Source organism: Symphalangus syndactylus, chromosome 1 (assembly GCF_028878055.3).
Source record: "Symphalangus syndactylus isolate Jambi chromosome 1, NHGRI_mSymSyn1-v2.1_pri, whole genome shotgun sequence".
Lineage (NCBI taxonomy): Eukaryota > Metazoa > Chordata > Mammalia > Primates > Hylobatidae > Symphalangus > Symphalangus syndactylus.
Window position 1 is genome coordinate 97,632,652 of NC_072423.2, and position 15,993 is coordinate 97,648,644.

Genomic DNA, 15,993 nt, shown 5'->3' on the forward strand with positions numbered 1-15,993 from the left:
ACGCCGTAGCATCCGGAAACCTCAGGGGAGGCTTGCCCTCCTGCCGTGTCCCTCCACCTGCCCTCCTGCCATTTCCCTACACCTGCCCTCCTGCCGTGTCCACCTGCCCTCCTGCCGTGTCCCTCTGCCCTCCTGCCGTGTCCCTCCACCTGCCCTCTTGCCATGTCCCTCCACCTGCCCTCCTGCCGTGTCCCTCCACGTGCCCTCCTGCCGTGTCCCTCCAGTCCCTCCGCTCACTTCCGCTCACTGTGGATGAGACGCTGAAAGGGACTCTGCCCGTTGTGGCAGAGTGCGTATCGAGGAGGATATCGGGAGCCGAGAGGAAGTTCGCTGATCATTGGCACTGCCAGTTTGGGTCTCACTGGAGAATAGCCACTCTATTCAACTGGGTATTTTGGTGTTTTCCTTCCAGACTTTTCCCCGTGTAATTTCAGGCATTCGTAGTTACCTGGGGAGACAGTTGCTTTGTTCTTCTTTGACGTATACATGAAGCATTGCGATTTTCACTCCTCAGCCTGCCTGTTCACGCAGCCATGTCTTCTCGCCCTCTCCATTTTCATATGGGCTTTTTGGGGGGATGAGCTGTAGCCACATTTCGCATGTGGCTGTGGAGTACTTGACACGTGGCTGTTGCCACCAAAGAACTGAGTGTTGAATTTCGTTGCATTGAAATTTTCATGAAATAGCCACCAGTGGTCAGTGGCTCCTGTGTGGGACAGCGGATGCAGGTCCCTTTGCTGAGAAACGTTTAGGCTGTTCCCCTTGTTGACCTCGTGCACACACGGGCGTGTCTCAAGGAGGCTGCTGAACGTGGGAAGTGCCGGGTCTCACGAGGGTCCTGACAGTGGCAGCATCTGCCCGCCTGCCCCTCATTGCCTTCTGCTGCTGCCGGCCCACAGTACAGGAGTCAGTTCTATGCTAAGTTTCTGTAGCTATGAGCATATCACTTACATGTGTTTTTTCACACAGCTTTTTTTTTTTTTTTTTATATCAGGGTGACACTTTGCATACGTTTAAGGTGACTCTAATATCACAACATGTTTTACTTACAGCCTCAGTGGACGTAAGGGTTGCTTCTATTTCTCTTTGGGTGTTACAAAGACCACTGAGATGAACACCTTTGTGTATAAAGCGATGTCTGTGTCTGGGATTATTTCCTGTGGCTGGATAGATAGGACGGGAGATGGAGTAGGAAAAAATCAAATCCCAGAATAAGAGGGCTTGAGCATTTTTGGGCTGTAACAGCCACAGCTGCTGGCCTGTGCTTCTGAGTGTGTGTGTTCCTTGCCCAGCACCCGCTGAGGCCCGAGTACCAGTCTCCGTTTCTGCAGAGCGCCCAGTTCCTCTTTGGCCACTACTACTTTGACTACCTGGGGAACCTCATCGCCTTGGCAAACCTCGTGTCCATTTGCGTGAGTGTGGATTTGCCCCAGAGCTGGCATGGAAGTGCCTGTTCCCACCCACCTTGCAAGGGAGCCTGCCCCTCCTGCCTCACCCAGCGCTGTGCTGGGCCAGCCGGCAAGCCCTCTGCTCTGGCTTTGCAGGTGTTCCTGGTGCTGGATGCAGATGTGCTGCCTGCTGAGCGTGATGACTTCGTCCTGGGGGTAGGTTCTGAGCTGCCCACTTGTCAGGGCCAGGGTGAGGCTGGGCAGGGCTGGCAGCCCTGGGGTCCAATGCTGGGTGCCTCTTCTGCCCCTTTCAGATTCTCAACTGCGTCTTCATCGTGTACTACCTGTTGGAGATGCTGCTCAAGGTCTTTGCCCTGGGCCTGCGAGGGTACCTGTCCTACTGCAGCAACGTGTTTGACGGGCTCCTCACCATTGTCCTGCTGGTAAAGTCGGCGCGTCTGAGGCCGGCCTCTCCTGGGCGGGTGGGTGAGCGCCACCTGGGCTCTGTGCTGGCCCATCTCAGGCCTCCCCTGAGGACCAGAGGCTGTGGGAAGGTGGGCTCCTGCTGTCAGTGGTGAGGGCTGGCTTCCCTGCTGGCCGAGTTGCTCAGTGGGCAGCTGGTGGGGGCTTTAGGAGGCTGGGTTTCTACTGCATCCAAGTGTCATGGGGGGCAGGCTGCCACTCCCGACCCCAGGGGAAGCCCTGAAGGACCCGTAGCCCTGGCCAGCGACTCCAGCCCAGGGCACAGCCTCTAATGTCACTGATAGATGGTGTGACCTCAGCATGGGTGGAGCGAGGGGCCAGGGGCTCTCAGGCACCAGGGTGTTCTCAGGAAACGCTTACACTTCTTTTCCCCAGACCCTGTGGGAGTGAGGGCATGTCACACTCGGTGTGTGTGTCACAAGCAGCCACATCAGAGTGATGTTTGCTGTAGCCAGCAGGCCCCTCAGCACACGGGTGAAGAGAAATTTGAGAAGGGCCCTGTGGTCTGTCCTTAACTCAGTATCTTCTCTTGCCACCTCTGCCACCCCAATCTGTGCAGTCCCCCGATTCCTGAGACCAGGGTGTCATTCCAGCTGAAAGAAGTCCTGTCATCTGGAACCAACCCATGGGGTCCAGGACCAAGCTCTGATTTCTCCCCAAAAGCCCCTTTTGGGGAGAATGTGTTAGAGATGAGCTTTATAATTCCTTTAAGGGCCGCCCAGATTAGTGTTGCTGTAGCGATGCCTTCTTTTCTTTTGTAATTAAAGGTTTTGGAGATCTCAACTCTGGCTGTGTACCGATTGCCACACCCAGGCTGGTATGTGACTGGGCAGAACCGAGGGCGGCTACAGCAAACAGCACCACCACCTAGCGCCCCTGGGAGGGTCTCAGTGGTGTCCAGGGGGCCGGGTCTGCTCTGACTCTAGGGCAGACCCGGTGATGGTGGAATGGGTGGGCCGATCCCACAGCAGAGGCTGTGTCGGGGCAGGGCCCTGCCGTCGCTCTGGGGGTCCTCTCTCCAGAAGCTGGCACCTCGCAGGCTGTGGAGGGAAGCCGTTGTTCCCCCTCGGAGATGCCCTCCAGCACGGCAGTGGGCTCCGCCTCCCAGCACACATGCTGGGGGCTGGCAGCAGAGATGCCCCTGGCTCAGGTCTGAGGGGACCTGTGACCACTGGGATTTGGCTGGGCCCCTCTGCTGGCGGGAAGGTCCTTGGGAGAGCCCCTGCCTCGCAGTGTGACCTTGAATCATCGCCTCCCACTCTGGACGTCACTTTAGTCCCCTTAAAATAGTGGAGCCAGGGGCCCGGGGTTCACTGAACTCTGAGGCTGTGTGCTGATTCCCCACTGCCCGGGGTTCTGGTCACGAAGAGACAACCTGGGCAGGGACCCTGGAGCCTCGTGGCACTGCAGGGCCATCAGCCAGTCTGCTTTGCCCTGAGAGCATGGCTCCGGTGTGCCCGTGATGAGACAGGAAGGGTGGGGCCCAGGGCCCAGCATGCCAGCCTCGGCCCTGTGGTTAGTCTGGGCTCCTTGGGTCTCTGTGTGCTCTGTCATCTACCCCACTGCCTAGGGAGCAGCTGGGAATCGCTTGGTGGGGGTGGGGACGGTGAACAGCAAGAGCCTTGCTATTCCGTCACCTCCCTAGGAAGTCCCCCAGGACTTACCTCAGGAAGACAGGCAGTGCCACCATGCTGCGCCATGGGGCTGGCATTGCCTCGTCTTTCGTGTGCACCGAGCATGCCAGCTGCACTTTGTTCTGAGTCATTACTTTGGGCGGCTGACACTCTGGATGAGAATGGGTTTGAGTTTCAACAGAAAATGAAAGCATGGAAAGACCATGAGGGATGCCACGCGGGGTGTGGGTCAGGGACGGGGTCGGGGTCAGGGTCAGGGTCATGGGACAAGAGGTGGGCGACGGGGGCAGGAACCAGGGGTTGGGGCTGGGGCAGGAGACCGGGGCAGGAGACATGGGCTCACCCAGTTCTGCTGGGGCCTGAGCTGGAGCAAGTCGCAGTGTCTGGAACCTCTATGCCCTCCCGTGTGGACGGAGGGTCTGTGTAGAAGGAGGGCTGGCTGGGAAGGTGTTGGGGGGATGGGGGTCTCTCCGGGGCTGCAGGTGGAAGCGGAGCAGTGAGTGGCCCAGGCCCCGTCCTCTCGCTGCCCAGCAGAGGCTTTTCTGCTCGGTGGTGGCTGTGGGGTGCACTCCCGTCATGCCCTGTTGCCCTCCCTGTGCCTCCGTCCAGGAGCCCACGCGTCTCCTCGTCTCCTCCCTGTGGGGCTCCTGGGCCCCTCCCAACCCGCCTCCCGTGTCTCTTCCCAGGAGGCCGGAGATGCTGGGCCTGCTGTCGCTGTGGGACATGACCCGCATGCTGAACATGCTCATCGTGTTCCGCTTCCTGCGCATCATCCCCAACATGAAGGTGTGTGCCGGCCCCACCCCCACACTCGCCCCGCCCTCCTGGTTCACGCTGCTGCGTTGCTCCAGGGTGGGTGAACCTGGGGCAGGAAGGGCCTGAGGACTGTGCCCGTCACCCTGGGCTCCCTGGCTGCACCCTCAGCTCTCTGCCGTGTTCTTGTGATGCTGGGGTAGGGTCATTAGAAGCGGGAGAGCCCAGCCCTGCATTTCTGGGTGGGGAGAGCAAGGCCGGCAAGGGCGTGGCGGGTGCAATGCTTTGGCCAGTGGCAGGAGCTCCTTGGGGCTGGAGCCCTGGACACCAGTGCTCCCCCAGGTCTCTGAGGTTCCCAGAAAGGCCTTTGCCATGGCTCCCAGGGTGCTAGTAATGAGGGGCAGTGGTACCTCTGGCCAGGGAGCTCGTTTCCAAGATCCCCTAATGCAGGCACAGGTGGCTCATGACCATCTCTGAGCGCTGGTTTCTCTTAATGCACCTGTTAGGAGCAGTGGGCACCTTGAAGGGGCAGGCAGGCAGAGGTTGGGGGTCTGGGCCTTGCTGCTCCTGGCACCATGTCCTAAGACCCATGTTCTGAGTGTCCAGGTCCCTCCTCTGTCCCCGTTCATCCTTCCTCTGAGCTGTGCACCTGTCCCACCTGGCAGTACGTCCCACTTGAAGGCAGCTCAGGGGTCCTGAGCCTTCCTAGGGGGCTGCTGTGCTGGGACCTTCATACACACACATGTGCACACGTGTTCACACATAATTACAACCATACAGGCACAATCATATATACAATACAGCCATGCACATGTGATCTTACACAACCACACATGTGACCATGCACATGCATATACACACACAGTCACAGGCACACACGATCATACAGTCACACATATATGATCATGTTTGCATACAATACATATCATCATGCACATACACACGTACATTAATACGCACCCCCGCATCACCGTATGCACAGATAATCACATGCAAATATCCATGTGAACTTGTGCCCATGTAAGACGCATGATCGTGTGTGCACACATCGCATGCAGATATCCATGTGAACTCGTGCCCGCGTAAGACGCATGATCGTGTGTGCACACATTGCATGCAGATATCCATGTGAACTCGTGCCCGCGTAAGGTGCATGATCGTGTGTGCACACATCCACAGTAAGGCCGCAGTGCCATCCACAGGTTCTCAGAAACTGTGACTTTAAGGGAAATGATGCACAGCAGGCCCTGGAATCATGGCATTTTGCTTGAAGTCGCAGTTTCCCAGGACCTCTCAAGTGAGTATATACGTGCTCACGATGACACGCACGTGTGCACACGTACATGCTGACTGGTCTCCACTGTGGCGTTCGGCTGTGTTGTCTAATTTGGATTCCTCAGGTGGGTTGATGGGGCTGATGTGAAAGCCTTTCTCCCGGCTAGGCTGTGATGAGGAGGAGCGGCTCTTTGGAGCTGGGGCCTCCCTGCTGGTTCTCAGAGGCTCCTTCTCAGACTCAGTTCCTGCGGGTGCTCCTGCCACCTCTAGCTTTGCATTTTTTTGGTGCCTCCAGGCCACAGAGTAGCTGATCCACCCGCAGTGGGTTGGGAGGGAGAGAAGGGCTTCCTACAGGGACTTGAAGTCAGTGCTTGAATGAGGCTGGGGTGGAGGTGCTGGGATGCGGGAGTGGGTGAGTGAGTGTGTGCAGGTGGCGATGCAAGCGTGTGTGAATGCGCGTGGGTAGATGTGGGTGTTGGGGTGCGAGGGTGTGTGTGGGTGGATGTGGGGGCCTGACAGGCTGTGTGGGTGTGTAGAGGTGTGCGGGGGTGGCTGTGGATCCAGGTGTGTGTGTGTGGGTTGGTGGTCATTGGCCTGCCCCATCTTGCCTTTCTGTCAGGGTCAGCGTGGTGGGCCGGGATGGCGTCCCCTCAGCGGGGCCAGGAGGAGTAAGGGCTGTGCTCTCTTCCTGTCCTCAGCCGATGGCCGTGGTGGCCAGTACCGTCCTGGGCCTGGTGCAGAACATGCGTGCATTTGGCGGGATCCTGGTGGTGAGTCCCAGGCTGCTGCTGGCGGCGGGTTATGCACTGGAGTGGGAGGCTGGGAGACTGGCGGAAGGCAGTGCCAGGCCGGCTCACTGCTCTGTCGGCAGGAAGGTTCTTGGGTTCGGACGGCAGCAGGTTCCTGAGGCCAGGGAAGTACAGGGTTGGGGTAAGAAGCCAGAGGCATCCCCTTTGCAGAGCAGGGAGCTCGGGGTGGTATGGCTGGTGGCCCTGCCTGAGCATGCTTCCCTCCCATGGCAGAGACTGTTTGGTGATTTTTGAGTCTCTCATGTTTTCTGGGTTGTGGATCTTGTTGAGAAGCTAATGATAGAAATTTAAGAGGCGCAGGGCTTTGCCTCCAGGGACCCCAAAGCCTGCACAAGCCCTGGGATGAGGACTTGGTCGAGGCTCCTTTCTTAGAGGGATTTCAGGGACTCGCAGCCACATTTGCTGAGTGAGAACTGTGGGATGCCCCGGCCCCTCCCCAGGGGCCAGCATTCCGGCTGAGGAGCCCATCTGCTCTGCCTGGTGGCCAGGCTTGGGCAGGAGAGGGGCCCGTGACCAGGCAGGCCCCAGATCCGCTCTGTGCGGAGTGACAGGAGGCGCCCTCTGCAGGAAGCCCGGCCACACTTCAGGCAGTTTTGCCATTTTATTCTGACCACCTTGACGTAGGGGACCACTGGGGTGAGAAGGTGTGTCTGGGGCTGCGGGGTGCTCTGGGCTGGACCCCAGCTGTGCCTTGCGCCTCTGGAAATAGACACTGGGAAGAGAATCTTGCCTCAGGCGCTGTCTGCCCAGCCCCCTAACTTGCACAGCAGAGGAAACTGAGGCTCAGAAAGGGGACCAGGTTAGCCCAGGCATGTACCCCTCCACTCTCTGCTGACACACGTTAGGGACAGGCCTGGGGTGGGCGGGCAGCCTGTCCCCTAACTGTGGCTGCCAGGGTACCTGGGGGCAGGGCCCTGATTCCTTTAGGAGCTCCGTGACTACCCCTGCCTGAGCCCCACTGTGTCTGTGGACCCGCCAGCCCTGGGGGAGGTCAGCTGCGTGTGTTTTGAAGTAGCAGCCAGGCTGGAATCCCAGCCCTGGGCAGAGGGTCCTGGCCTCACAGGCATCCTCTGGCTTTGCGGTTCTGTCTGGGGAGGGGGGTGGCAGGTGCACCCATGGGTGGGGCTGACCAGTCCCCGGCTCCTGGCCCACCAGGTGGTCTACTACGTATTTGCCATCACTGGGATCAACTTGTTTAGAGGCGTCATTGTGGCTCCTGGAAACAGCAGGTGAGGTGGGGTCTGAGGTGCCACAGGGAGTGTCTCAGGGGTGCTGGGGTGGGCGGGAGGCCTTGGGCAGTGGCCTCGGTGGGCTCAGCATCTCAGGAGGGGAGGGTGTTCTCCCAGTTCCTTCGTCTCCTCCCTCCACCCCCTTTTCCCGACCCCCAATTTCCACCTCCGCTCCACACCTCTCCTAGGAGCCCTTGCCTGGAGTCTGCTAAACACATTTCTCGTGGCCTGCTCAGAGCAGCACTTTCCCTGCTCCCTGACCCTCTGTATCCTAATTTGGACCTTCAGGCCAGGCTGAGCACGCCAGCAGAGGAAAGGGGTGTAAGGTATCAGGCCTCAGAACCTGGAGCCCCCGCCCCTGACCCAGGTGTGTTGTGTCCCCCAGCCTGGCCCCTGCCAATGGCTCGGCGCCCTGTGGGAGCTTCGAGCAGCTGGAGTACTGGGCCAACAACTTCGATGACTTTGCGGTGAGCCCTGCGCCCTGCCCCAGCGCTCTGCTCCCTGGGCTCCTCCCCTCCCCACCTCCTGGGCCCTCCTGGACTGCTGGTCTCTGCCCCCGCAGGCTGCCCTGGTCACTCTGTGGAACTTGATGGTGGTGAACAACTGGCAGGTGCTCCTGGATGCGTATCGGCGCTTCTCGGGCCCGTGAGTCCCCGTCTCCCTGACAGCAGTGATTCTCCGTGCAGCCTGTCCCTCCGTGCAGCCTGGGGCTCCCTCACCTCTAGGCACGCTGCACCTGCACTGCGTGGCTGGGACAGGGACTCAGGCCTTGACAGGGAAGTCGGCCAGCGTGGCATTCTGGCTCGCCTTGCCCCTGCCCCCTGCATAGCCACATCGTGACTCTCAGGATGGTTTACACCTCCTGGAGGTCGTTGGTGTGTTTAGGGCTTCTGAGGAATTCCACGGGGGTGGGGGAGCCCCGGGAAGGCTGAGTGAACGAGATAATTCAGCTCTGAGCTTGAAGAGCTCAGACTGGCCCCAGCAGATGGTCCTGGGTTTTAATCCCAGCACCGCCTCCTGCTGGCTGAGCTACCTCGGCAGCTTGTTGCACATTTCTAGGCCTCGGTTGGGTTGTTTCTGAGATGGAAGTAGTAACATGCTCTGCATCATGGTGTGTGTGGGCCAGCTGCCCGAGAGCTGTCCTGGCCATGCCGCAGCGGTGTTTGTATCGAGTGCTCTTGCTTTGCTCATCGTGGTTCACGGGGTGGGTCTCTGTCCTCCACAGGTGGTCCAAGATCTATTTTGTATTGTGGTGGCTGGTGTCGTCTGTCATCTGGGTCAACCTGTTTCTGGCCCTGATTCTGGAGGTATCAGAGATTCCCACCCAGGCTGTTCTCCGTGGTCGTTTGTTTCTAATTCACTCTCGATGGGCCTGAGGCCACCGGCCGGGCCTGCCTGGAACTTTGATGGGATAGTCGTGCTGGGTTAGGCGGGTCCTGAGTGAGGCCGAGCCCTTCCTGTGGGGCTCAGTGCTGCCCGCCCTGGCTGCTGGGGCCTTGGGGAATGCTCCTGACATCCGGGCTGCTGGGGCCTTGGGGGGTGCTCCTGACATCTGGGCTGTGGCGATTCTCAGGCCCCCAGGTCGGGCTGAAGGAGGGACTTGGACAGCGGCTCCAGGAGGAGCCAGCAGCCTCGTGGGGCCTGTGCTTGGGTGTCCAGGGTGAACGGCTCAGCCCCCTCAGCGGGTGCCCTGTGGCTGACCCTGGAGGGGCCGGGGATGGGGCAAGGCTGCTTTCACTCGGGGCCCACACTCACTGGCCACTCCTCCTGCTTGCCAGAACTTCCTTCACAAGTGGGACCCTCGCAGCCACCTGCAGCCCCTTGCTGGGTCCCCGGAGGCCACCTACCAGATGACCGTGGAGCTCCTGTTCAGGTGTGTGGGTGGGGAAGGCGCTTCTGTGTGGCCCCCTGGGGTGTGAAGCCAAGAGCTGGGGGGTGGAGGGGCCAAGGCGGCGGGCAGGCCCTGATGACCCTCCTCCCCCTCCGCCCGGTTATCTGGCTTTGGTCCTGTGCTCTAGGGGAGAAGCTCAGAGCCGGGATTGGGGGGGGGCTTCTTCCTGCCACTGACGTCACAGCCTTTGTCCTGCCCTCGTGCTCTTGGATCGGGCATATTTAAAGCACCATCCTTTAGGGTCCATTGGATGCTGTTGGATGTAAACAGGGGACCTGAGGAAACCGCACCCATCTCTTCTCCTGGCAGCTTTGAGATGGTTCCTCTACTAGTCCAGAAAAGTGACCACCCAGAGGCAGCTCTGCTGTGGGGCCTCTGTGCCTTCCACGAGGGGCTGCTGAGTTGCTGCAGCCAAGCCCTGCGGTCCTGCCAGCCAGTGGAAAGGCGTGTCCCCTGGGCTTTTAAGAATGCCATGTAGACATTTCTAGTGGCCGCATCCATCCTGAGGCTCATCTGAGTCCCCGTGTCTCTGTGTCCCTGTGACACTCACTTTGCATGTGTTGCTAAGCTCTGCTCCCTTGTTCTTGTGAGCAGGCCAGGGTCTCCCTCCTTTAGAGGCCCCTGTGTGCATCTTTCCTCAATTCCACAGGGATATTCTGGAGGAGCCCAGGGAGGATGAGCTCACGGAGAGGCTGAGCCAGCACCCGCACCTGCGGCTGTGTAGGTGATGTCCGGGCTGCCGTCCCAGTGGGGGCGGCAGGAGAGAGAGGCTGGCCTACATAGGCGCTTGTCATGGAAGAGGCAGCTATGCTGTGGCCAGCTGGGCAGGAAGAGACCTTTCCTCTGACGGACCACTAAGCTGGGGACAGGAACCAAGTCCTTTGCGTGCGGCCCAACAACCATCTACAGAACAGCTGCTGGTGCTTCAGGGAGGCGCCATGCCCTCCGCTTTCTTTTATAGCTGCTTCAGTGAGAAGAGAATTCCCTCGCCGACTCCACAGGGACCTTCCAGACAAAAAAGCAAGAAGCAGCAGCCTCCCCTGTCCCCTGCAGCTTTCGTGGTGCCTTTGCTGCCGGCGGCCCTTGGGGACCACAGGCCTGACCAGGGCCTGCACAGGTTAACCGTCAGACTTCCAGGGCATTCAGGTGGGGATGCTGGTGGTTTGACATGGAGAGAACCTTGACTGTGTTTTATTATTTCATGGCTTGTATGAGTGTGACTGGGTGTGTTTCTTTAGGGGTCTGATTGCCAGTTATTTTCATCAATAAGTCTTGCAAAGAATGGGATTGTCATTCTTCACTTCAGCACAGTTCTAGTCCTGCTTCTCTGGAGTAGGGTTGTTGAATAAGGTTGCTTGGGTTGTGCACTGCACAAGGGCACGTGGCTGTGAGGCGTATCCTGGCGGGGGGCTGTCTACCTGCAGTGAGGGGCACCTTTTCTGTTTTGCTCAAAGGCATATGTAAGCCAATGGTGGCCTTATTTCCTGTGTCCTCAAGGTGTGTGGCAGGGGGTCTGGGGTGGGGAGGTGGGGCAAGTGAGCAGTGTGTGGAAAGCCTCGTTGTCACTTCATGCATGCCAGGTCCAGATCAGGGGCCAACCCACGCCCTCTTTCTGCTGAGGTTTGGGTGCCATCTAGTGGTGGGTTGGGATTTGGTTGACTACTTTTAAGGCGAGGTGGACCCAGCAACTCCCAGAAACAACTCCGGGGCCACCACTCCCCGTCACACTCCACACCAAGCCTGGTGCCTGGTCTGTGCCCGAGCTCAGTGGGACCAGGAAGGGATGGGCCCTGCCAGGGTTGCCCCTGCGCTGTATATTCTCGCCTGGGAGGCACAAGTTCTTTCATCCTTCAGAGGTGCTGAGCCCACGCCATAGCCGCTGTGGGATGGTGGGGGAGGGGGCGACCCGAACAACAATGCGGTCGGTATTGAGATTAGGGAGAGGAGCAAGTCCAAGGAGAAGGTCATGAGTTTCTTTTTACTCACGTCGAATAATAACAACAATAACAATATGGAAACCACCGCAAACTTAGAGAAAAGTTGCAAGTACAGTAGAGAAGCTTCCTTCTGAATCACTTGAGTGGTTGCCGTTCTGGCCCTGCACCCTCTGTGCTTTGGGACAGTGTCCAACCCGCATTCGCGTCAGGAGTGAGTCGCACGTGGCTTTGTGGTCATGGCGACTTAATCCGCCTGGACGGTGGCTCCGTCTCCCTGGGCTTAGATGACCTTGGCACTTCTGGAGATAAGCCCGTGGCTCCCAGGTTGTGTTCATGTGACGTTTCCTCGTGGTAGGTTCTGGGTCTGTGTTTTGTCTAGGAGCATCACAGAATGGACACTGCTTCCTGGCAGGGGCTGCCCAAATGCAGTTAGCCTGCTGCTGGTGTTCTCTCATGTTGATTGGTGAAGGTGGCCCTGGTCAGCTTCTCCACTGCCCAGTAACGACCCCTTTGTAATGAATGAGTGGGGAGGTAGTGTGAAGCGATGCCAATATCCCATCCCTGTCAAACTGCCTTTACTTTTTCCTTCCTTCCTTGCTCCCACCTGTGTGGATCCTGGTCCCTTCTTGTATTCAGGGCTATGGTCTGTTACGATGTTTACTCTCAGGCTCAGGTTCTGCTTGTTTGGCCCGTGGGAGCCCCTTCTTCTGCCTTTTGTGTTTTTTTGTTATGTACCTATGGTTCTTTAGCTGTTTCTTTACTTTCTGGTGCAAAAAGATGTTCAAGCCTTATTTTATACCTGCCTGCTCCTTTCCTGTTCATTTATTGGAGTGAGCCACGGCTCTAAGGAGCCCTGTTCCTTTGAATGAAGAGTAGCATCAGGAACCAGGATGTGGGTGCGAGGGGTGCTCCTGGCTGTTGCACATTTCTGCGCCCGGGAGCTCTTAGTGGACAGAGCTAGGTTATATGTGCACGTAGTTCCATCTCTCTCTCACTCATCTATTCACAGCTGGGAATGACACTAATACCTCCGATTTCAGCCCAGCACCACGGGGTACGTTCCAGTTTTCTCTCTTTCCATAGTTGTAAGGCCCTTTCTGGGAATGGTTCTCATTCTCCTTAATCGATTATTGGGTCAGTTTTCCTGCATGTCACCAGCCTCCCATCCCTGCCACCCACTCCCCACAGAGAGGCCCTGCTCATCCGACTGGGGCTTTGACTCCCACACTGTGTGCCCCTCTTTTGTGGATGCCCTGCTGCCAAAACCTTCAGCAAACAGCTTTCCAAATGGAAGTTGTCACTGTCAGGGTCTTTACAATCAGGAACAGCAAAATCTACATGCCGCTGAGGGTCCTGTCTCATTAAGATGGAATAAATATGCAAGTACATAAAAACAGCAATAGAAGAAACGTAATGCTTTATTCTCAAATATGATGCCTACATAGAAAAGCCAAAATTATTAAGAATAGTAAGAATTCAGCGCAGTTGTTTGCTAACAACTGTGTCCCTGTGACACTCACTTTGCATGTGTTGCTAAGCTCTGTTCCCTTGTTCTTGTGAGCAGGCCAGGGTCTCCCTCCTTTAGAGGCCCCTGTGTGCATCTTTCCTCAATTCCACAGGGATATTCTGGAGGAGCCCAGGGAGGATGGGCTTTAAAAAGTTTTTACTTTATTACTTATTCATGTATTTATTTTAGGGTCTTGCTCTGTTACCCAGGCTGGAGTGTAGTGGTGTGATCATGGCTCACTGCAGCCTCCAACTCGTGGGCTCAAGCAGTCCTCCTACCTCGGCCTCCTGAGTAGCTGTAACTACAGGCACATGCCACCAGGTCTGGCTAATGGTTTTATTTCTTGTAGAGATGGAGTATCTCTATGTTGCCCAGGCTATTCTTGAATTCCTAGGCTCAAACGATCCTCCCACCTTGGCCTCCCAAAGTGCTGAGATTACATGTGTGAGTCACTGTACCTGGCCTGCCATGAGATTATATACTGAAATCAGTTGCTTTTCTAGGTACTAGCAATAAGCTTATAAATTGTATTCAAGGATTCAGTTATATTCATTTTTAAAAGATATTTAAATAAGATTAAAAATTCTTAAGTTTTCTAAAAATAAATGGAAGGAAAGATATTCAAGGCCTATATACAGAAAACTATAAAACTTCATTAAAGCCCCTGACTGTAGATACAAGTAAATAGAGACTATGGTACTTTTCTGTTGCTGTGTAACGAGTCCCCACATACTTGGTAGCTTATCACAACCTCATTTCTGAGCTCTAAGCTGCAGGTCAGACATCCAGGCACGGCTTGGTAGGTCCTCTGCGCAGGGTGTCACACCGCAGAAATTGGGGTGTCAGTGGGCCGGGTTCCTTCTGGGAGCTCCGGGGAAGAGTCTGCTCCCATACTCACTTGGGTTGTTGGCCAGATGCAGTTGCTTGCAGGTGTTGGGCTGATGTCCGTTTCCTGCTGGCTGTCAGCCAGGGGCTGCTCTTAGGGACTAGAGGCCACCCACATTCCTTGCCATAGGGTCCCCTCCATCTTCAAAGTCAGCAACAAAGAAGCTGCCTCACACTGACTCCCACTCGCCCTTTGAATCTTTAGGAAAAGCCTGTGCCGTTTACAGTTTCACCTGATTAGGTCAGACCCACCAGGACAACTGCCGATCCTTAAAGTCCTGTGTGCCACCTAACATAGCCCAAGTCCAGGAGTGACATATTCACGGGAGGAGATTGTGTAAGGGTGAGGATCACTGGGGTCATCTTGGAATTCTGGCCACCACAGTTTTTCTATCTTCATGGTCAAAAAGAATTGATACTGTAAAAATGTCAGTCTTCTCCAATTTCATCCATACATTCATTATAATTCTAAACATAATGCCATTTTTTTCCCACAAAATTTGATAAGTTGATTGAAAAATTAACATGAAAGTACAAAAACAAGAAGAGCAAAAATCCTTTCTGTGGGAGAATCCAGTTGAGGGAATTGCTGCTCCGTTATTCCTGACTTACATTGCTGGGACAGCAGCCACAGCAGCATGGTCCTGGTGCAGGGGCGGATCGGCTAAGGGGAGAGAGCCCGGAAGCCCCACACACTGGCGCAAGGGGCGGATCGGCTAAGGGAAGAGAGCCCGGAAGCCCTGCACAAATGCGGAACTGCGACGGATGGCAGCAAACCCGCAGGGAAGGGGTGGTTATTTAATAAATGCTGCCAGAAATTCCAGCCCGGGTGGGAAAAGAATGAAATAAGTTCCCTGTTTCACACCTAACACAAAAGTACATACCGACTGGAGGTGGGCTTAAGTGTGAAAAGCAAGTTTTAGAACATTTAGAAGATGAACTCAATGTATTTAAATTAAGAACTTCTTTCTTTAAAAAAGGCCATAAAATAGGCAAGCCACACACTGGGAGAAGATTTTGGTAACTGATACAACTAAGAACTTATATCTAGACCACATAAAGAGTACCTACAAATTAGGAAGAAAAAGACAAAGCAGTAGAAAGTTGGGCTTTTCACAGAAAAGCAAACACCCAGGTTCCATAGCTATGCCAAAAGTTGCTCCATCTTACTAGTTATTAGGAATATGCAAAATGAAACTGAAACACAACATTTCACTCACTCCATGGTCAAAATGGAAGAGGTTGGACCATCTTAATTGTTTATTCTTAGAGACAAGCTAAGCTGAAACAACCTCTTTGGAAAATTGGTGTCATTTGTTGCAATTGAATAGGACATACCTTGGTAATTCTCTGCTAGATACACTCACAAGAGAAACCGCTGCCCGTGTGCACTGGAAGACAGTTGGCAGAGTGATCCTAAGAGCAGTATCAGTACTAGCAACACACCTGCCAGCCAAAACGTCCTCAACAGAATGACAGGTACACTGCAGCTTGGTGACAGTGGAGTATTACACGGCCGTAAACATGAATGAACTCCAGCTGCAAAGAGCTACCTGCAAGAATCTTAGAAACATAATGTTGGGTGAACAAGTTCCAGAAGTCTCCACACGGCATGGTATTATTCATGTAAAATTCAAAAGCAAGGTTAAACAACATACCATGCAGGCACACATACGTCAGTGCTGAGATTACTTCAACACAAGATGCCCAGAAGCCTACGGTCCAGTCAGTGCTGAGGTTACTTCAACACATGACGCCCAGAAGCCTACGGTCCAGTCAGTGCTGAGGTTACTTCAACACAAGACGCCCAGAAGCCTACGGTCCAGTCAGTGCTGAGGTTACTTCAACACAAGATGCCTAGAAGCCTACGGTCCAGTCAGTGCTGAGGTTACTTCAACACAAGACGCCCAGAAGCCTACGGTCCAGTCAGTGCTGAGGTTACTTCAACACAAGATGCCCAGAAGCCTACGGTCCAGTCAGTGCTGAGGTTTCTTCAACACAAGACGCCCAGAAGCCTACAGTCCAGTCAGTGCTGAGATTACTTCAACACAAGACGGCCCGAAGCTTATGGTCTAGTCAGTGCTGAGATTACTTCAACACAAGACGGCCCGAAGCTTATGGTCTAGTCAGTGTTGAGATTACTTCAACACAAGACGGCCCGAAGCTTATGGTCTAGTCAGTGCTGAGATTACTTCAACACAA

General features: G+C 55.5%; 1 protein-coding gene across 12 annotated transcripts in view; it reads left to right on the plus strand.

The window, feature by feature from the left end:
* TPCN2 (two pore segment channel 2) overlaps positions 1 to 15,993 on the plus strand; it is an 85,945-nt gene that overhangs the window by 25,689 nt on the left and 44,263 nt on the right. For 2 of the 12 annotated variants that reach the window (XM_055271057.2, XM_055271076.2), the window contains exons 14-25: positions 1,293 to 1,412; positions 1,545 to 1,604; positions 1,703 to 1,831; positions 2,639 to 2,688; positions 4,192 to 4,291; positions 6,232 to 6,303; positions 7,498 to 7,571; positions 7,957 to 8,038; positions 8,134 to 8,216; positions 8,797 to 8,878; positions 9,350 to 9,444; positions 10,112 to 12,799. In XM_055271057.2, the coding sequence (XP_055127032.2) occupies positions 1,293 to 1,412; positions 1,545 to 1,604; positions 1,703 to 1,831; positions 2,639 to 2,688; positions 4,192 to 4,291; positions 6,232 to 6,303; positions 7,498 to 7,571; positions 7,957 to 8,038; positions 8,134 to 8,216; positions 8,797 to 8,878; positions 9,350 to 9,444; positions 10,112 to 10,190 (1,026 nt within the window). In that variant the 3' untranslated portion in view covers positions 10,191 to 12,799. The other 10 variants (XM_063644452.1, XM_063644456.1, XR_010122096.1 and 7 more) reach the window with 8 other exon arrangements.